The sequence below is a fragment of the Jaculus jaculus genome, chromosome 18, assembly GCF_020740685.1.
Source record: "Jaculus jaculus isolate mJacJac1 chromosome 18, mJacJac1.mat.Y.cur, whole genome shotgun sequence".
In the NCBI taxonomy this organism is placed as follows: Eukaryota; Metazoa; Chordata; class Mammalia; order Rodentia; family Dipodidae; genus Jaculus; species Jaculus jaculus.
In genome coordinates, this window is record NC_059119.1 from 15,461,157 (window position 1) to 15,483,597 (window position 22,441).

At 38.5% G+C, this 22,441-nt stretch overlaps 1 protein-coding gene across 2 annotated transcripts in view; it reads left to right on the top strand.

The window, feature by feature from the left end:
• The window catches only part of Adk (adenosine kinase), a 486,906-nt gene that overhangs the window by 227,160 nt on the left and 237,305 nt on the right, over positions 1 to 22,441 (top strand). For both annotated transcript variants that reach the window (XM_004657950.3, XM_045137840.1), the window contains exon 6: positions 890 to 998. In XM_004657950.3, coding sequence (XP_004658007.1) covers positions 890 to 998 — 109 coding nt within the window. The remainder of the gene's footprint in view (positions 1 to 889; positions 999 to 22,441) is intronic.

The window sequence follows — 22,441 nt, forward strand, 5'->3', positions numbered from 1 at the left end:
ATGCTTTGGAAGAGAATCAATTTTTTTTAATTTAACCAGAGGAATTAAATATTACCAAAGTCACAAATGATGTGATTTCTTGTGTGTGTGAGCCATAGCTGTTAATATTTAATTTAAAGTGAAAGTAAAATGACCAAAGAATTGTATAAATTCCAGTTCTGACCAAAAAATTATATTTACTTATATGAAATGTAAATAATTCTTTTATTTCACTAAGTTTAATTGTTGGCTTATAATTAAACAGTCTCAGTGGCACTTACAGCCATATTTTAAATGCACTATACTGCTTAGATGTTCCAGCTGTGAAACAATCCAGCCCAGAGAGTTTTCAGCCTTAGAAACTAATTCTAATTGATGCCAGTCCTTGAAGTTTAATAGTTTGCAAATTTATTCCTCATAGTAAATATGATCTACATTTATATGTGTGTTTTATGAAATTAATCCCATACTTGGCTTTTCAAGCATTAGTTTAAATAGTCAATTATAGTCTATTGGTCGCATATTTATAAAGATATTTTTCCACCATAAAATATAAAATTTTGGATTACATAGATTTCCTTTTGCATGAAGACTTAGCTTTGTTTGTTAATTGCATATTGAATTATTAACATATAAAAATAAATCTTACTTTAATATCAAAAAGAAATTTAAATGCCAGGTTCTTAAAATACCAGGTGTTCAGAAATGTTGTAATGTTTCTTGTTGTCTCACAGACATCATAGGTGCCCAGAAAGTGCTCAAAATAAAACTGTTACTATGTTTTTATGTATTTAAAAACCTTCAATGTCTGCTTTTGAGAATTTGGTACTTAACTGGACACAAGTTCCTGACAAGTTTGATTAATATAATACAAGTAAAACTCCCTTTGCTGCTGTTGTTTGTTGTTCAGGTCCCTTGTAGCTAATCTTGCTGCAGCCAATTGTTACCGGAAGGAGAAGCATCTGGATCTGGAGAAAAACTGGATGTTGGTAGAAAAAGCGCGAGTGTATTATATAGCCGTAAGTATTGAATTCCTTTACACTCTTGGGTCTTACAAACATGAAAGACTAGAGCTGTCGGCTGAAGTACGTTGTTCAGAGGTTATCTTAACTATCCCATACGAATTGTTTACTCATCTCAAAGTATATGTCTGATTCATTTCTATAAACTCAAAACAGAAGCCAGGCTTGGTGTACATGCCTTTAATCCCAGCACTAATGAGGCTGGGGTGGGAGGAACTCCCCAAGTTCAAGACCAATTTGGGGCTACAGAGTGAGTTCCAAGTCAACCTGTGATAGAATGAGAACCTCCCTCAAAATACATACATACATACATGCATACATCAGAAATAGAAACTTTATATGGACTTGATTTGGATTATTACCTTCAAGTCTGCCAGTTTGGATATATTATGTACAAAGATTTCTCAGTAGCATAGAATTCTGTGTTATTAAATCAGTTTCATAAGATCTTTTGAAGTAATGGTGCAAACATGTATTTTTAGGCAATGTGATGAAGATATGTACATTGTGTGGAAAAATATTAGCAATATAAATATTCACTGCTAATAGTTTGAGCTTATTTGCCGGAAATATTATAATTGCTGTTTATTCCATAGTAATTATCATGACATCTTTTAACATTTCGGAAACATTGATTGTGACAAATCTCTTAAGTCTGGGAGTAAGGGCAACATATAATTTGAATTATTAAGTTTTCTGACATCAAAAATAATTGGTTAAAATTTATTCCTAAAGTAGCATTACACTAAACAATCTCCTGAATTAATCACCCCATGGTTGCCTTATTGTTATTTAATATGAGTTAAGTGTGGCTGCTTACACATAAGTAGATGCCTATGAAAAATTAAGAGTATCTCATATGCACATAATATATGGTTTTAGCATAACAGCTGCTGCCATTCTACTACCTGAGCTGTGTGAAACAGCTGGTAGGACATGTAGAGAATTTATTATCCAGTAGGAGCATGTTTATTGAAAATATAATTATTTCTTTCAGTCTAGTGGTAATGTCTCCTGCAGCATGTTCATGTGCACTGCTGCAGGCTCTACAGTATTGTTATCGATTCTTCTGCATAACGAGTCCTCCTCCTTTATAACTGCCACATAAATGCTTACATTGGGATTACATCATGGAAAGTCATGCTATCTCTTCTGCTGCTCTGTGAGAAGAGCATTCGCAGAGTTAAAGTTTTTCCCTGTGATCATTTCAATTTTATTTCATTTCTTTAAAATGATCTGATTTTCCTTTAGTGTCTTAATAATGTGCTGTTTGTTTGTTTGTTTCTTTGTTTGTTCTAAGACAGGGTCTTACTACATAGTCCAGGCTGGCTGTACACTCTGTGATCCTCCTACCTCAGCCTCCCCAGTGCTGGGGTTATAAACATGTATTCCCACCAGTTTCTTGTGTGCTTCTTTAGGGCAGATTTTAATGCTGTTGCAAACCATCTTGGGTTTAAATGACTTATTTTCTGAAGGCACATGATCTAAAGCTTAGCATAATATATGTATATTACTGGACTATTAAAATGAAAATATATTCTGATGAAAAAGTATTTTTAACTTGAAAATTACAGTTCTCTGTATTTCAATATATAGTAGCTGAATCCTGAATTATGCACTAACTTGCGAGCATAATGATTTGATGAGTACAGAGTAATGATGATATAGTGTAATATATCTAGCCAACTTTCAGTGAATGGTATTTTTGCAGAAGTGTAAAAGACCTAACTTGCAAACAACTTATTCTCTTAACAGTTGTGTAGTGTAACATACCTGACTAAATTTGGTGAGTGAATTTGTAAGGATATTAATTAATTATATAAAAAGTGTAGTTTTATATAAGGCAGAGAGTAATTGATTCTGGTCAAATTAATGAGAAAAAAAATTTTTTTTTTTTTACATTTATGTGGTACATTTAGCCAAGAGAACCGTCAAATGGATTCCAGTGGCTAATCATAACTGTTAGCTCTTATGTCTACTTCAGTACTTGCAGGAAAATGAAACTTTAGGGCTGGAAAGATGGCTTAGCAGTCAAGGCATTTGCCTGCAAAGCCAAAGTACCTAGGTTTGATTCTCCAGGATCCTTGTAAGCCAGATGCACAAGTGGCATGTGTCTGGAGTTCGTTTGCAGTGTCTGAATATTCAAGTGCCCATTTTCTCTTCCTCTCTTCTCCTTGTCTCTGCCTCTGTCTCTCTCTTTCAAATAAATTTAAAAAAAAAAAAAAAAACTTCACTTTAAAAGGCAAACCTAGGGCTGAAGAGATGGCTTAGCAGTTAAGGCACTTGTCTGAAAGCCTAAGGACCCAGGTTTGATTCCCCAGTATCCACATAAAGATAAAAAATAAATTTACTGTTAAAAAAAGGCAAACCTATATGGGGTTCAGAGCTTGACTTATTTCAGAATATTTCTGAAAACAGGACAGTTGTTGTTACAAGGTTTTATTCTGTAGCCCAAGCTAGCCCTGGAAGTGGCATTCAACTCACGAAGATCCTCCTGCCTCATCCTTCTAAGTACATGTAAATTCTTGGATTAAAGTCATGAGCTACCATGCCCTACCTTCTTATTATTGTTTGTTTGTTTGCTTGCTTATTTGACACAGGTTCTCACGTAGCCCTGTAATTCACTTTGCCTTGTTCTCTGATCTTCCTGCTTTTACCTCCCAAATGTTAGAATTGCAATTGTGTCACATCATCCCTAGCTTGAAGACCCCATTTTGTGTAACAAGAATTCCATATTCTTTGGTGGATACTCAAAAACAAAGACATAGAATCGCGTGTCTTACTTATTATTATGCAATATTCAGCCCTAGTGATGTGTCTGTTATTAATTTAGCCAATCCAGCTTTCTTTTTATTATTGGCATCACAGTATACCTTTCTTCCTTTTAAAAAAAATTTATTTTATTTTATTTTATTTATTTGAGAGAGAGAAAGAAAGAAGCAGAGAGAGAGAGAGAGAGAATGGGTGAGCCAGGGCCTTCAACCATTGTGAATGGACTCCAGATGCGTGTGCCACCTTGTGCAGCTGGCTTACTTGGATCCTGAGGAATCGAACCTGGGTTCCTTGGCTTCACAGGCAAACCCTGCAACCGCTAAGCCATCACTCCAGCCCCTTTCTTCCCTTTTACTTCTAACTTAACTACTTATGTTTGTTTGTTTTTCTTCTGTTTTTGAGGTAGGGTCTCTAACCCAGGCTGACCTGGATGGAACTCACTATGTTGTCTCAGGGTGGCCTTGAATTCACAGCATTCCTCCTACCTTTGCCTCCCAAGTGCTGGGATTAAAGGTGTGAAACACCATGCCCAGTTTATTCATTTCTTAATTATTACATTATATTTATTGAGGGAAGTACAGAGCCAAGGAAAGGCACCGACGTGGCTATAGATCATACACAGAGGGCCTAAAAAAGCTGTGGAGAGAAAAGAAAGTTCAAGTTGCTCCTGCCATGTGGGGAGCTGCAGGGAATAAAGAGCCCATGTGGAGAGTAAGGACTAGGGGGCTCTCCTGGCTGGGCCTGGGCCAAACCAGCCAACAGGAAAACTCACCCACAGCTTATTTTTAAAGCTTAAGATATCCAACTTGACAGTGTCTGCCTTTTAATTGGAATATTTATACCATTCCTATTTATTGTATTAATTGATACAATTTACTATATTGGAGCTTATTTTGTATTGATCTCATCAGTCTTCTTTCTGGCTTTTTTTTTTCTGCCCTTTTGAATTAACCCACTATTTTTTTTAAAACATTTTGTTTTTAATTTTTATTTATTTATTTATTTGAGAGCGACAGACACAGAGAAAAAGACAGATGGAGAGAGAGAGAATGGGTGCACCAGGGCTTCCAGCCTCTGCAAACGAACTCCAGACGCATGCTGCCCCCTTGTGCATCTGGCTAACGTGGGACCTGGGGAACCGAGCCTCGAACCAGGGTCCTTAGGCTTCACAGGCAAGCGCCCAACCGCTAAGCCATCTCTCCAGCCCTAGCCCACTATTTTTAACTTCCTTGTGTCTTTCTCTTCATCTATGCTATTTTAGGGTTTAATAATACTATATGATTTCACATACAGTACAAGAACCTTACGATAGTATACTTCCATTTTCCCCCTTGTGCAGTCAATGAACATTTTATTTTATTTATTTATTTATTTTGGTTTTTCGAAGTAGAGTTTCTCTCTAGCCCAGGCTGACCTGGAGTATTCACTGTGTAATCTCAGGGTGGCCTTGAACTCATGGTGATCTTCCTACCTCTGCTTCCCAAGTGTTGGGATTAAAGGAGTATGCCACCATGCCCAGCCTTCTTTTTCTTTTTCCTTCTTAAATTTTATTTATTTTCAAGCAGAGAGAGAAAAAGGTAGAGAGGAGACAGGGAGAGGGAGAATGGGTGCACCAAGGCCTCTAGCCACTGCAAGCAAATGAACTCCAGACACATGCACCCCCTTGTGCTTCTGGCTTACATGGGTACTGGGGAATCAAACCTGGGTCCTTTGGCTTTGTAGGCAAGCACTTTAACCACTAAGCTATCTCTCCGGCCCATCTTTCTTTTTCTGTGAAATTGTCAGAAAATTGCAAAACCACCACTGGTAGATGCATTACAGAATGAGGTAGAAAGCACCAGCTCTGGAGACCCAAAAGAATTTCCCTTTGAACTTTAAGGACAAATGTTTGGGGCGGGGGGTAACTCATCCTAAAAAAAATAACTAAAAATATTTTAAAAATGAGCTGGCAGGGGATTAGCATCTAGAAAGGTGAGTGACTATAGATAGGTAGATAGATGGATGGATAGATAGATAATGATGAAGGTAAAGAGATGATAGATAGATAGATAGATAGATAGATAGATAGATAGATAGATAGATAGATACAGACAACATAGAAAACATCTATCAAAATAGTTTGAATCATATAAACAAAAATAAGTTTGAATGACCAGTTAAAAATACAAGATTGGGGCTGGAGAGATGGCTTAGCGGTTAAGCGCTTGCCTGTGAAGCCTAAGGTTCCCCAGGTCCCACGTTAGCGAGATGCACAAGGGGGCGCACGCATCTGGAGTTCGTTTGCAGAGGCTGGAAGCCCTGGCACGCCCATTCTCTCTCTCTCCTCTCTCTCCCTCTATCTGTCTTTCTCTCTGTGTCTGTCGCTCTCAAATAAATAAATAAATAAATTTTTTTAAAAAAATACAAGATTGTCATAAAGATAGTAACATGTTCATAAGCTTTATTCCATATTATTGTAGAAATGTGGTGGCATTTGTAGAATTATGTAAACATTTTGTAGTGTTTTCTTATTTAAAATCTGCAATGACTCCATAATACATAGCTTTTACAATGTGTGTGAATGGCAAGATTGGAAATATAAATAATAAACAAAAATGCATAAAAAAACTGAGCTGGGAGCTGGGTGTGGTGGCACACGCCCTTAATCCCAGCACTCTGGAGGCAGGAGTAGGAAGATGGCTTTGAGAGGAAGGAATGGAGGGAGGGAGGGGTCAATAGATTAATTCAAAGTGGGGCATGGTGGTGCACACCTTTAATCCTAGCATTTGGGAGACAGAGATAGGATTGCAGTGAGTTCAAAGCCACCCTAAGACTACAGAGTGAATTCCAGGTCAGCCTAGGCTAGAGCGAGACCCTACCTGAAAAAGCAAAGTGAAAAAAGATTCAGATGGTTTGTTTAAAACATTTCTTAAAAAATCTTTTGAGATTAAAATGATGTTTTAAGAAAGCAGACAGTGTAGGTCAGTTTGTAGAGTGCTTGCTTAGCCTGCCCAAAATCCTGTGTTCGATCCCTGGCACCAGATAAAACCAGGCATGCTAGTAATCTCCTGTAATCTCAGCACTCAGGAGGCATAGGCAGGAGGATAAAACATTTAGAGTCATCCTCTGCTACAGAGTGAGTTTGAAGTTTGGCTGGGAAATTTTAGATCCTGTCTCAGGAGAGAAGAAGTTATTTTAGAAATGGGTTTAACTAACGGAAGCTTTCAATACTTTGTGAGGTTTCATTCATAAAGAAAGTCAATCAGATATACACTCCTTCACTGACCAACAGTCATCTACAATGCAAAAATAATATAAATAATAAATAAGATTTTAAAAATCAGCCACTGTGCAAGAATATGAAGCTGGTAGTTTGAATTTTCCTTTGGCATTCATGGTAGTTTCTTTTTGTGATTTTCCACTCCAGTGGCAGCTTACAGATCTCCCACCCCCCTGTGCATTTATTTTATAGCTCCATCTCAACTGCCTGTATCCATATGAAGCCCAGAATTTTACTACCTTGGGGGACTATGGTTTTTGCGACGGTTGGGTTTTAAGTGTTGCTAATGATCGCTGCTACATTTCAGAGAGTGTGGTTGTAGGCCAGCAGAGGAAACGTGGCTGGGAAGAATGGAGGAGAAGAATTCGTACTATATAAAGTCCTACTCCTTACTGTGTTTACATTTTGCGTGCCCTGGTTAGCTTTTCTAGCAATAGTCATGTCTATTCCAAAGTAATAATTAACCTTCGTAGAGCATTATCTACACGGAGTTACAACTAAATTCCTTTATTTTGTAATAAGACAGGGTGCTGGCTACCAAACATGGGTTTTAGAACATGCTAAGCTAGTGCTCTTCCACATTAAATATCTTCATCACTAATATAGAAGTAATAACTAAAGTCATTAACAGAAGTGGTATGATAAATTGTAAGAAATCATGCAATTAAAATTTTATGCATCAGTAATTCTTTTTGTTTAGTTTTTGAGCCCAGGCTGACCTGGAACTCACTGAGGGTGGTCTCAGACTTATGACTCATCCTCCTGTCTCTGCCTCCCAAGTGCTGGTTATACTTTAAATTTATAATTGTTATGTGGGCCGGGCGTGGTGGTGTACACCTTTAATCCCAGCACTCAGGAGGCAGAGGTAGGAGGATCACCAAGAGTTTGAGGCCACCCTGAGACTACATAGTGAATTTCAGGTCATCCTGGGCTAGAGTGAAACCCTACCTCTAAAAACCAAAAAAATATTAAAAATAAATAAATAAATGAAATTGTTATCTGGAATACAAGCTGGGCGTAGTGTCCCACGCTTTTAGTCCCAGCACTAGGGAGGCTGAGGCAGGAGGATCACTGTGAGTCCAAGGCCACTCTGAGAGTACATGGAATACAGATTTGAGGAAGGAGCTAGTAAAATGAATGGATTTATCTTGTAATGATTAAGAGAAACAGAAAATAATGTATTAAAAAAGAAAGATAAGCCGGGCGTGGTGGCGCACGCCTTTAATCCCAGCACGCGGGAGGCAGAGGTAGGAGGATCGCTGTGAATTCGAGGCCACCCTGAGACTCCAGAGTGAATTCCAGGTCAGCCTAGACTAGAGTGAAACCCTACCTTGAATAACCAAAAAAAAAAAAAAGAAAAGAAAGATAATACTATATGTTGGAGCCTTGTATCACTCCTTCATTCATAAATCTAGACAAGCAAAGTTTTACTAATTAATTGGCAAATACTTAGTTGTCTTAAGCATTATTAGAGCCTAGGAAAAGACTTTGTAAAGTACCATGTGTTTTTTTTTTTTTTCTTTTCTTTTCTTATCTTTTTTTTTGAGGTGGAGTCTCAGTCTAGCCCAGGCTGACTTGGAATTCACTATGTAGTCTCGAGGTGACCTCTAACTCACAGTGATCCTCCTACCTCTGCCCCCAGAGTACTGAGATTAAAGGTGTGGGCCACCACACACGGCTTGTAGTGCCATCTTTTGAGGCCAAAATCACATAATAAATATACTTTGGCCAAAAAAAAAAAACTGAACTAATGAGTCCTATTTTTAATTTAAGTTGCATATGAATGACAGTTGATTAAATAATACATTTCTTTTTTTAATTTTTATTTATTTATTTGAGATAGAGAGAGGAAAGAGAGAGAGTGAGAATGGGCACACCAGGGCCTCCAGCCACTGCAGATGAACTCCAGAGGCACGCGCTACCATGTGCATCTGGCTTATGTGGGACCTGGAGAATCGAACCTGTGTCCGTAGGCTTCGCAGGCATGTGCCTTAACCGCTAAGCCATCTCTCCAGCCCAAATAATACATTTCTTTATAAAACATTTAAATAGATTTCAAAGTGCTTTTTGAAATTTTGTAATTACTTTTTATAATATTCTTCTAAGATTATTAAAGAGGTGGGATAGTGGAACTACCCTTGGCCTTTATCTTATCATTATTTCAAATGCAGCTTTTGAACTTTTATGTGTTAAAACTCCCATTCTATTGTTAAAATCAGTGATCACCATATGCCTTTATTTCTGCATTTTTAGCTCCAATATTTTAACTCTCCTATTCTGGACTGCTTCCTTGACTTCATTAGGGATTAACTAGTATCAGAAAGCCTTTATCTGAAAATGTCCTTGCAGGTGACCTTAAGGTGTGTTACATTTTAAAACCAAATAAGCCAGAAGTGGTACTTTGTGACTGCAATTCCTACACTCTTGAGATTGTGGTGGAAAAATGACTTGAACTCAGAATGATGATGATGTTGTTGATACCAATAACAGAAAAAAAAAAATCCAAAAAATGAACCTAACTATGTGGGACTGTTCTATATATGTTTCCTACTGTATAATTCCTGACAGCATGTGTGAATCATGTAAGGGATCACATTTTTTATGTGCCAAATTAACATCCCATTAGGTAAAGTTCCCAACTGTATGGTTTGACATGAGTGTAACATAATAGAGAATACAAAAGACTGTTAATCATATCACTGCTAAGTGAAATTATATCACCTTTATAGTTTTTAAAATATTTTTGTACATATTTTATTTATTTATTTGAGAGAAGGGGGAGAGAGAGAAGAAGAAGCAGAGAGAGAGAGAATGGGCGTTCCAGGCCTCCAGCCACTGCAAAGAACTCTAGGCGCATGTGCTACCTTTTGCATCTGGCTTCTGTGGATCCTGAGGAATCGAGCCTGGGTCCTTAGGCTTTGCAGGCAAGCACTTTAACCACTAAACCATCTCTCCAGTCCTGTTTCTGTATTTATTTATTTATTTATTTATTTATTTATTTATTTATATTTGGTTTTTCGAGGTAAGGTCTCACTCTGGTCCAGGCTGACCTGGAATTAACTCTGTCATCTCAGGGTGGTCTCGAACTCATGGCGATCCTCCTACCTCTGCCTCCCAAGTGCTGGGATTAAAGGTGTGTGCCACCACGCCCAACTGTTTCTGTATTTTTTGAAACAGGGTATCAGGCTGACTTTAAACTCAGAGCATTTCTCCTGTCTCAGCCTCTCCAGTTCTGAGAGTATGGGCATGTGCCACCATATTCAGCAATTTGGGTGGGTTTTTGGTCTGTGTGTAGCAGAGGCAGGGTCTCACTCTTGACTAGTCTAATCTGGAACTCGCTCTATGGTTTCAGGCTGGCCTTGAATTCACAGTGATCCTCCTACCTCTGCCTTCCCAAGAGCTGAGATTAAAGGTGCCATCAGCATTTTAAAGTTTTTACAAATTAAATTTTTTTTAGTAGTTTTTATTTTCTGTGTTACTAATATTTAATAAGTTATGCAAATGGTACTTCCTCCTTACTAGGATCAGTCTGTCATTTTTGCTAGAGAAACTTCTTTTTTTTTTTCTTTTTTGAGGTAGGGTTTCACTCTGCAGTCCCAGGCTGACCTCCAACTCACAGGGATCCTCCTAACTCTGTTTCCCAAATGCTGGGATTAAAGGCGTGCAGCACAATGCCTGACTTACTTTGTGATATTTAAATTAGGTAAAAACATTTTTCCTATAATTTCCTATAACTTTTTGAAGTCTTGTTTTTGACAGTTATCAAAAATATTCTGGTGTGGTAGTATACACATTTAATTCCAGCTCTTGGGAGGCAGAGTTAGGAGGATCACCAAGAATTCAAAGCTACCCTGAGACTACATAGTGAATTACAGCTCAGCCTGGGCTAGAGTGAGACCTGGCCTCAAAAAAAAAAAAAAAAAACATAAAAATAACAAATCAAATTGTTTATCCAAAAGGAAGAGAAGGGAAATCGTTGGGAATATTAGTGAGTTTTCTTTTTCTTTTGAGGCAAGTCCAACAGACTTTTTTTTTTTTTTTTTTTTTTTTGAGAGAGCTAGGGTTGACTTGCCAGGGCCTTCAGCCTCTGTACTCAAACTCCAGGCACCTGGGCAACCTTGCGTGCTTGTGTTATGTTGTACATCTGGCTTATGTGAGTCTTGGAGAGTTGAACGTGGGTACTCAGGCTTCATAGGCAAGCACCTTAACCCCTAGGCCATCTCTCCAGCCCTATTAATGAGGTTTAAAAAAAAATATTACTTATATATTTATGGAAGAGAGAGAGAAAGAGGCAGACAGATAAAGAGAATGGACAGGCCAGGGCCTCCAGCCACTGCAAGCAAACACCAGATGCATGCACCACCCTGTGCATCCAGCTTATATGGACAGTAGGGAATTGAACCTGGGTCTTTAGCCTTCTCAGGCAAGTGCCTTAGCCACTAAGCCATCTCTCCAGCCCCAATGAGTTTAAAACTTTGAACCTAAAGACAGATTGGGGGCTGGAGAGATGGCTTAGTGGTTAAGTGCTTGCCTGTGAAGCCTAACGACCCCAGTTCAAGGCTCAATCCCCAGGACCCACGTTAGCCAGATGCACAAGGGGACACACACATCTGGAGTTTGTTTGCAGTGGCTGGAAGCCCTTGTGCGCCCATTCTCTCTATCTATCTATCTGCCCCCCTCTCTCTGTTGCTCTCAAATAACTAAAAATAAATAAATAAATAAAATAAAGACAGATTGGAAGCTTATGTGTTACATGAACTTGCATTATAATGAAGTCTTACAATTTTGGAAACCATGCTATGTGCTGATTGTCTCATAGTTATAAGAAAATAAGCATATGTGTAGTGCCTAGTTATACATACTGTTGCAAATAAATTAATAATTCATCTACTGAAATAATTCCTCTTTTGTTACTTTATCTCAGAGTAATTGCTTTAGAAAATGAACTGTTTCCTAAAGAAAATTTATAAACATGATGGCAGTATAAATTTTTATGTGACAATTGTCATGTCTTTGAAGTTGTATATAAACTGGAGTAAAAGTAACCATGTTGGTACTTGTCTGTATCCTACCATATTTACTGAACATGTTATAAAATTTTTATAGTTTAATAGGATTTAATTTGTTAAGTTCTGTTCTGTATCCTTCCTTATAAATGGAAACGAGATGATTTTAACAGCTTTTTTGAGATATCTTTGTGCCATAAAGTTTATATGTTTAGTGTTTACAACCCAGTGGTACTGAGTTCTGTAACCATCACCACAATATGATTTTAGAACACTTAGGTCATTACTAAAAGAAATGTTGTAACTGTTAGTGATGCTCCCTCCATTTAATCTTTCCCCCTTCCTTCTTTCCCTTCCTTCCTTCCTTCCTTCCTTCCTTCCTTCCTTCCTTCCTTCCTTCCTTCCTTCCTTCCTTCCTTCCTTCCTTCCTTCCTTCCTTCCTTCCTTTCTGTTTGTTGTTTTTTTGTTTGTTTGTTTTGTTTTTCGAGGTAGGGTCTCACACTAGCCCAGGCTGACCTGGAATTCACTATGTAGTCTCAGGGTGGCTTCAAGCTCATAGCGATCCTCCTACCTCTGCCTCCTAAGCACTGGGATTAAAGGCGTGCGCCACTACAACCAGCTTTCAATTTAATCTTATATCTATGTTATAGTTAAATAATATGCCAGTGTCATTGTTACAAAAGATTGCTCTATTTCTAGTCATGCAGGTAGTGACAGTACCTCTTTGCTGGTTGACAAACATAATAAAAGTGATACGTGTGCTTGGCTCTCTTCCTCTCACTTGTTTCTCCATTGCAAGCATTCTCAAGAGGGTCTTTTAAGGTTTTATTCTATTTAATTTCTTTTGTATGTAATGCCACCTTGTTTTGGGGTCATTTCTTTGTTTTTGTTTGTTTGTTTGTTTTGTTTTCAAGGTAGGCTCTTGCTGTAGCCCAGGCTGACCTAGAATTCACTATGTGGCCTGGAACTCAGGAGATCCTCTACTCAGTTTCCCAAGTGCTGGGGTTAAAGGTGTGTGCCACCATGCCCAGCAGGGTCAATTCTTTGAAGTGCCAATTCTTTTTCTTCTCTTTTTTTTTTTTTAATTTGAGAGACAGTGTGAGAGAGGAGCAGATAAAAGAGATTGGGCATGACAGGGCCTCCAGCCACTGCAAACGAACTCCAGATGTCTGTACCACCATGTGCATCTGGCTTTACGTGGGTCCTGGGGAATCGAACCTGGGTCCCTTTGCTTTGCAAGCAAGCGCCTTAATCGCTAAGCCATCTTTCCAGCCTGCCAATACTTTTTTGATTTGGCTTGAAATATGGTTTTTGTTTTATTTTTGGTAAAGTAGGATGGAAAAAAGAGAAAACAATCTTCCTTTCTATTACCTACCCTGGAAGGCAAGTTTTTTGTTTTTGATGTCTTTTGTGGGAGGGGGGGGTTAGTGTTTTCTTTTCTTTATTTCTTCTTTTTTTGGAAGGCAGGTATTGACATAAATTCATCTATCCTATTAGTCATTTTCAAACCAGTATCGCTTCTTATCTGTATAGATAGGGACTTTTTTTTTTTAAGGTAGGAGGTCTCACTAGTCCAGGCTGACCTGGAACTCAATTCTGTAATCCCTGGCTAGCCTCAAACTCACAGTGATCCTTCTACCTCTGCCTCCTGAGTGCTGGGATTTAAGGCATGAGCTACCAACACCCAGCAATATGGATCTTTTTAAAATATATATTTATTTATTTATTTATTTGAAAGAGAAAAGGGGAGATAGAGTGAGAGAATGGGTACACCAAGGCCTCCAGCCATTGCAAACAAACTCCAATCATATGCACCCCCTTGTGCATCTGGTTGATGTGGGTCCTGGAGAATCAAATCTGGGTCCTCTGGCTTTACAGGCAAACACCTTAACAGCTGAGCCATTCCTCCTGCCCAGCGGTATGGACCTTTTGGTTCTAAGCTCTTGAATTTTTTTTTCAGTTGTTTGGTTGCTTTAATCTCAATCATAGTTTCCTCTGCATTCGACTTACTCTCACTAACTTTTTCATTAACAGCATTTGTATATGATTATATTAGCACATCCTAAATAACTGATAACTGATGACGCTCCAAAAGACGGGTTGATTTTTTTTTTTAAAGGTGTGTGCCACCATGCCTGGCTATAAGAGGAGATACTGAGGGAAGTTAGGCCATGTGCAGCGACTCATTGCAGTTAAAGATTTTACTTTTATTTATGTATTACACTGAGAGAGAGAAAGCCACTACAAATGAACTCTGGGTGCATGTGCCACCATGTGCATCTGACTTACATGGGTTCTGGGGAAATCGAACTTGGGTCCTTAGGCTTCGTAGGCATGTGCCTTAAATGCTAAGCCATCTCTCCAGCCCAGGGTTGCTTTTTTTAAATTCTTTCCCTCTATCACTCTTATCCCAAACTTCTCCCAGGAGTGGTCAGCTTTGTGGTTTTTTTGTTTTGTTTTGTTTTGTTTTAAGTATCCATACTTTTATTCTGAGTGCTCATTTTCTAAATCATTCTTTTAAAGTATTTCCTACTGTCTTCATTCTCTGAAGTATTTAGCTTATCTATATTTTATTATTATTAAGTTTAAAGGACATGGAAGAAATAATACCAAAAGATCAAATGGACAATAACCCACCAAAATTTTTTAGTTCCTCTATTAATGGGCACTCTATATGCTTTTTCCACCACCCCCAAAAGTTTTTTTCACATTTTTGTAACTACTTCTAGATTTACTACTTCAATTTGAAATTTGTAATAAATTAAATTGAATCTTTAAAACAGTTTATTTGTGAATGCTTGACTACCATTTCTCAGGTATAGTGATAGGCTTCATGTGGAAGTTATCAGTGTTTTGTGAGTTTTAAATCCTGGTTCTAAAACTTTACTGATTGTGAATACTCAAGTTAGGCAGGAATTGATTTTCATAAAAGCAGATTTAAAGTGGGGAATCAGACTGAATGGTGAAATGGTGTGGCTTAGTGCCTTCAGGAAGTTGAATTCCTTATAATCAAATATCTTTAATTCATTCACTTTTTAAAAATATGTATAAGGGCTGGAGAGATGGCTTAGCAGTTTAGGCGCTTGCCTGTGAAACCTAAGGACCCAAGTTCAATTCCCCAGAATCCATGTAAGCCAGCTACACAAGGTGGTGCATGCAACTGGAGTTGTTTGCAGTGGTTTAAGACCCTGATGTGCCCATTCTTTCTATATATATCTGCTTCACCCTCTCAAATAAATAAATAAATAAAATATTTTAATAGATATATAAATTTGGTTACCTACATATAACTGAAGTTTTTTTTAGCACTTAGAGCTCCTGTATAGATGTTTTATCATTTCTCCCATCCCCCCCCATAGGGTTGCGCTCTAGTCCAGGCTGACCTGGAATTCACTATGTAGTCTCAAGGTGGCCTTGAACTCATGGCGATCCTCCTACCCAGTGCTAGGATTAAAGGCGTGTGCCACCATGTCCAGCTCTATAATTTTATTTTCTTTAAATAGTTTTATTTATTTATTTGACAGAAAGAAAGAGAAGGGGGAGAGAGAGAGAGAATGGGCGCACCCTTGTGCATCTGGCTTACGTGGATCCTGCGGAATCGAACCTGTGTCCTTTGGCTTTGCAGACAAACACCTAAATTGCTAAGCCATCCCTGCAGCCCTTTAATTTCAGTTTTAATTCAATCTGACATGATTGTGGTAGTGATTTTTTAAGGTAGTTTTTGCACATCCACAGATGAGCTGAACAGAGGCTGTACTTCGCCAGCAGTATGTTGCACTGTGAGAGGTCGGCAGGAGTGAGAGTCCAACGGTCATTAGCCTCGGAGATGCTTCTGTCGTCCTCTCTGTGCTCTTGAGGTATTAAAATATCATATCCTGACAGCAGTCCTGAAACATGCCAGTCTCATAAAGCTGCATTTCTGAGAACTAAAGCAAGGCACTAGTGAACCATATCTGACATGCCAGGTTAATTTCTATAACTATCATTACTTCGAAGGCATGGAAAAATCTCAGTAAATCCACCCACTCAAAAAAGAGCAAATTATCTTACTTTACTCCTGTGTTTTCAATCATGAGGCCTGGTTCCCTTCAGTCCCATTTGAATCATTTGAAAACTAATGATAGCTTCTTTTTCTCTTATCATGTGTTATCAAATATTTACTTAAGCATCAAAACAGAATATTTTGAATTATTGTATTTTCTCAGTATCTGGTGTTCATGTAAGCATAGCATATTTACATTGTCTCCTAGCATATTTACATATACAAATGGTTTTGCCTTAAGTAGAAAAGACACAGCTGACAGATACATAGGTTAATTTGCTTTCTTAAATTGCCACAAACTGTTCTGTGATTCTTTTGTGTGTTGGGGCTATTCTGTAGAGAAACAATTTTTTAAGCAACATTTTAGGAACATTGGCCTTTTGTACTCGATCTTAAAAAAACTTGTATACTCCAAAATAAATTTTTGTTATAAATTCTCATCTTCCAATTCATAATAGAAGGAGCAGAATTTATAATACTATGGCCCCCTTCCCCCAGCACAGCTTTTAGATTGTAGATAAACTTCCCAGCTCAGTAATTAACCGAGCTCAGTCATTGCACCCTGGATCATGTGATTTTTTTTTTTTTTTTCCAGAGGAATACATTATTAGAGCACTTACACAGCCAGTCTTGCTGCAGCAGCCCAGGCGGGAACAGCAGTGCCATTTTTCACAAAGAAAATGTTGAACAGGAGCCAAATGTTTGGTGGCAGTCTGTTGCTAGGAAATCAAGGTCCTGAGGCGATTAATGACAAAGCAAGCAATAACAAGAAGGCAGAATTACAGATTTAAAAGAGAAAAAAGTGGTTGGTGTTATAATTACCCAAAGAAATCCGCACTCATTAAATTGGCTGTTTTTATGATTGACTTTAATTGGAGGTTAGCTCAGATATTTAGCTCCTTTCCCACCCCTTTAAACACACACAGGCACATAATCTGTAGAACTGCAGACTTGTTTTTCTAAGCATTGAGAGGAGCTTGCCCTGTAATTTGATCCCCACTGACAGATGCATTTTCTATGCTGCCATTTTGAATTAACCTATTGTAGAACAATTTTCTTCAGCCCTGTTGAATAAAACATCCAGTCTGATTACCTCCGATGGATTTGATAGGGTAAAAGAATGCACTTCTCATTGAAGTAGGTTGTTTGCGTAGACTCTACTGATTTTCAACTCTGCCAATAAGCACAATCATTTGTAATAAAATTTCAAAGAAATTTGTGGGGAAAAGATAATGAAAGTCACCCTTTTATAATTTAATGTTTGGGGACCTGCACCAAAATCATATTATTTGTGTAAGATAGTGCAATATTTCCAGTAAGCTTTTCATGTGAGTTTAGAAGGGGAAAAAATTCTGCATCTTCATTTATTTAGATTTGATATTTTAGGAATGGAATATTTTATTTATATATTCAAAAATGACCATTCCCCTACCAACAGTATTTTAATTAGTAGATCAGATATAATTCAAAGCACTCAATTGCAAAAAAAAAAAAATGGTTTTGATGAATAAGTACTTAACTAAAATGATTTTAAAGCCGGGCGTAGTGGCACACGCCTTCAATCCCAGCACTCGGGAGCCAGAGGTAGGAGGATCACCGTGAGTTCAAGGCCACCCTGAGACTCCATAGTGAATTCCAGGTCAGCCTGAGGTAGAGTGAGCCCCTACCTCGAAAAACAAAAAAAAGAAAGAAAGGAAGGAAGGAAGAAAGAAAGAAACAAAGATAGGTTTTAAGATTGGCCTATTTTGAGGGATGCTTTATTTCAGTGTTCTGGCATTTGATGGAACATGACTGGGAAGGCACCCGTCAGTTTTGTAAGTGAGGTACCAGAGGAAGCCTTGGAACTTACTTACTTTTGAGACGCTGTAAGAATAAAGTTCCATGATGCCACCACTCTCCAGATTTCTAGTCAGACCCTGGAACAAAAGAGCCAGGCACATTCTCTCTGACAATCCGCACACTGCTAATCAGATGCCAACGCCAAGCTGTCTGCTTTGTTAAATACTTAGCTTCCTAGAGGCAGGAAGACAGCTGCTGTAAGTATGATGAAATTTGGTAGTTCAATCTATTTTTGCTACCCTTGGGCTACCAAGATACTGTTAATTTAGACCACCCCAATTGGTACACTTTAGGGAGTTTTTTAAAGAGTTTGTAATTAAAATGATAAAACATCATTATTACATTGAAGACCTTCTGTAAGTTTTACATTTGGCAGATACCTACTGAGATAACCCCAGCATGTAATTTACAATGATGTAATGGGTGTAATTGCATTTTGGGGGAAAAAAGAGAGCTGTAGGAGGCAAGTGCTTCCATTAGAAGGGTTTTGAAATCTGCTTCTATTTCATTTAAATCTACTTTATCCCAAAATTGCCTGCCCATAATTGACTGTAGCAGCCATAAATCTTAAGATGCCATCTGATTTTTTTTTTTTTTTAATTATCAGCTCAGATACTACCACCAGAGGGAGAAGCTTAAAACTTAAAGTCCTTAGCTGATTTTGATACTGGCAGCAAAAGATTTTACTGCTTAGACCCACACAGCTAATCATGTCCCCTGGATGATACATGCTGCCTTTAGACTTCATGCACAACTAAATGTCAATAAAATGCCAGCTGCTTCACTCTGGTCACTTACAGTAAGGGTCTGGGGCGTGCGCATTGCAAATAGACAACCTGAAGATGATTATTTTCCCCTCATCTTGTCAATCTACTTGAGGCACTATCTTTCTAATACTGAATGCTTAAGATCTATGAAACCCAGCTATCTGTTAAGACCTAATGATCACAAATATTTTTTTTTTTCTTTCTTTCTTTCTTTTTTGGTTTTTCAAGGTAGGGTCCCACTCTAACTCAGGCTGACCTGGAATTCACAGTATAGTCTCAGGGTGGCCCATGAACTCACGGAAATCCTCCTACCTCTGCCTCCCACAAGTGCTAGGATTAAAGGCGTGTACCACCACGCCCGGCTATGATCACATGATAGAGCAAGTTGAATAGCTCTAAGATTTCTCACAATAGTATAACTTTGCTTCTAGTATTTCTGTAATAAAAAATTAATTCAGATCTGAAGAGATATCTTAGCAGTTAAGTCGCTTGCCTGCAAAGCCAAAGGACCCAGGTTCAATTCCTCAGGACCTACGTAAGCCAAATGCATAAGATGGCATATGTGTATATGCGTCTGGAGTTCATTTGCAGTGGCTGGAGGCCCTGGCGTGCTTATTCTCTTTCTCTCTCCCTCCGTTCCTCTCTCTCTCTTTCTCTGTCTCCCGAATAAGTAAATAAAAATAATACAAAAATAATTAATTAATTCAAGCATACAGTTTTTGAAATAAAGTTTGTAGTTTCTTACTCTGGTAGATATTTTATAAATGCAAAATCTAGATGCTTGACTGGCACCATGAGCAGCATTGAAATTCTTCTTGCATGCTATGGAATAACACCTTAGAAAGCTAGTTAACAATTTATGTGTGTGTTCTTCGTTGTCTGACTGTAAATTAATAGATTATTTTAAGTCCAAAATGATAGTAACTTTTATAGTAACTGTCCCTACAATTTAATTTTGTTTATTTTTATTTATTTATTTATTTGAAAGTGACAGAGAAAGAGGGAGACAGAAAGAGAGAGAGAATGGGCACACCAGGGACTCCAGCCACTGCAAATGAACTCCAGATGCTTGCGCCCCCTTGTGCATCTATCTGGCTAATGCAGGTCCTGGGGAATCAAGCCTCCAACCGGGGTCCTTAAACGCTTAACCGCTAAGACATCTCTCCAGCCCTACAATTTAACTTTTTTTTTTTTTTTTTTTTTTTTTTTTTGGTTTTTCAAGGTAGGGTCTCACTCTAGCCCAGGCTGACCTGGAATTCACTCTGTATTCTCAGGGTGGCCTCAAACTCACGGCGATCCTCCTACCTCTGCCTCCCAGGTGCTGGGATTAAAGGTGTGTGCCACCACGCCTGGCTTACAATTTAACTTTTAAAGCAGGATGTTACATACGTGGGTTTTATGCTTTGAAGAGTCATTCTTTTGCATTCTTTTATTTCTTCACTTCACAAATTACAATTACAAATGCTAAGGGTGGGAGAAATTGATCAGCAGCTAAAGGCACTTTCATGCAAAGTGTGATGACCCAGGTTCAATTACCCACAGTACCCACATAAAGCCAGATGCACAACATGGCTCATGTGTCTGGAGTTTGTTTGCAAGAAGCCCTGTTGCGTCCATTCATATTCCCTCCTCCCCTCCCTCTCTCTCTCTCTGTCTTTCAAATATACACACACATACACACACACTTAAAAAATTACATATGCCAGGGCCACAAAGTGGTTGCCTACAAAAATATAGTTCAATATGGTACCAGATTTGGTAGAAACATGATTCCCTGCAGTTGTGACAGCTTATGGTACCCAGTAGTTAATGTATGTAATTTTTTTTAATGGTGAGAATTCCAGGATGGCTTTCAAACTGCATGTTGAATTGTATTTCAGATACATAGCATAACCTCACTGAAGGGTGGTAGAAAAGGATCTGCTCTCAGTAACTTTGGAAAATGATGCTTTGACTATAAAGGGAAAAGCTAAGAAAAAAAGGACACTATGGCAACACTGGACCCCTAGTTAGCAAGTTTGCTTCTCATAGAGTCAGGAATGAACAATTCTGAAGCCACTATGTGTCTCACTGTAGCCCAGGTTGAACAAATAAGTAAATGGATGATGGATGTTTTCTAAAAAGCTAACTTTCTTATCAAAAAAAGATGGGATGGAGAGGTGGTTTAGCGTGTAAGGCACTTGCCTGCAAAGCCAAAGAACCCATGTTTGATCCCCTGGGACCCATATAAGCCAGATACATAAGCTGGTACATGTGTCTAGATGGAGTTTTGTTTGCAGCAGCTGAAGGCCCTGGTGCATCCATTCTCTCCCTCCCTCCCTCTCTCTCTCTCTCTCTCTAGTAAATAAATTAAAAAATTTAAAAAGGATGTTACAGGGCTCAGTGGTTAAGGTGCTTGCCTGCACAGCCTAATACCCAAGTTCAATTCCCCCGTACCCACATAAAGCTAGCAGCACAAAGTGGCCCATGCATCTGGAGTGGGTTTGCAGCCGCTGGAGGCCCTAGAATGCCCATTCTTCTCTCTGTCTCCTTCTGCTTGTACATAAATAAATAACGTAATTAAAGGATGCTACAGATAAGTAAGGAAGAGAACTGGAATGAGCCATTGGAGATGAATTCATGTTTCCTTTACTATATAAAGATGAGTGGACACAAATAATTGCAGGCATGCAAAAAAAGAAGATGGAATGTGCCAAAAGCAATCTGTGAACCAGCAAGAAAGTGCTTCCAGTGATCAAGGCTGGAATCATGTGAGCAGTAAGATAAAGCATGCAGTATCGGATTAAGGCCAAAATGTAAAACAAATATGAGTTCTTACTGATAGCAATTGAGTAAATAAGTGAAGGAGAAAAAAAAAAAAACAAGTCTTTCCTAAAGAATTACAGATAGCAGGCTGGAGAGATGGTTTAGTGGCTAAGGCACTTGCCTACAAAGCCTAAGGACCCAGGTTCAATTCCCCAGAACCCACATAAGCCAGATGCACATGGTGGTTCATGCATCTGGAGTTTGTTTGCAGTAGTTGGAATCCCTAATGTGCCCATTATCTCTCTGTGTCTTATAAATAAATAAATAAATCATTAAAAAAAAAAGAATTCCAGATAGCATATGTCTGCCTCCAAAAGGCAGAGCTTACTTCTGTTTCCCTTGAATAAGAGCTGAATTTGGTCACATCTACTTTAGCTTAGAAATGGGCATACTCACTCCTATTTCCTAGGAAAACCTGAAACAGCTGTATTAATGAAGTTATCAAGGTTAACATCACCAGTTAGAAATGTTGAAATAAAGAGGTGGAAACTTCACTACTTTGATGTTCTTTTCCCAATCGCATATCCTCAGTCTAGAGTGGTGGGAAAAAGAAAACTGATAACACACCCAGATTGATGAACATTCTACACCTTATCTTAAGAATGCTCCTTGATGCCAGGCGTGGTGGTGCATACCTGTAGTCCTAGCACTTGAGAGACTGAGTCAGGAGAATTTCCAATTTGAGGTCAGCATGAACTATATAGTGAGAATCTATATCAAGAAAAAAAAAATACTTAGGCAAAAAAACTCATCAGAACCATCAAGGTTATGAAATATAAAGGACACATCTCTATTAAAAGTAAAACCTGGCCGGGCGTGGTGGCACACACCTTTAATCTCAGCACTCGGGAGGCAGAGGTAGGAGGATCACCGTGAGTTGAAGGCCACCCGGAGACTACAGAGTTAATTCCAGGTCAGTCTGGACCAGAGTGAGACCCTACCTCGAAAAA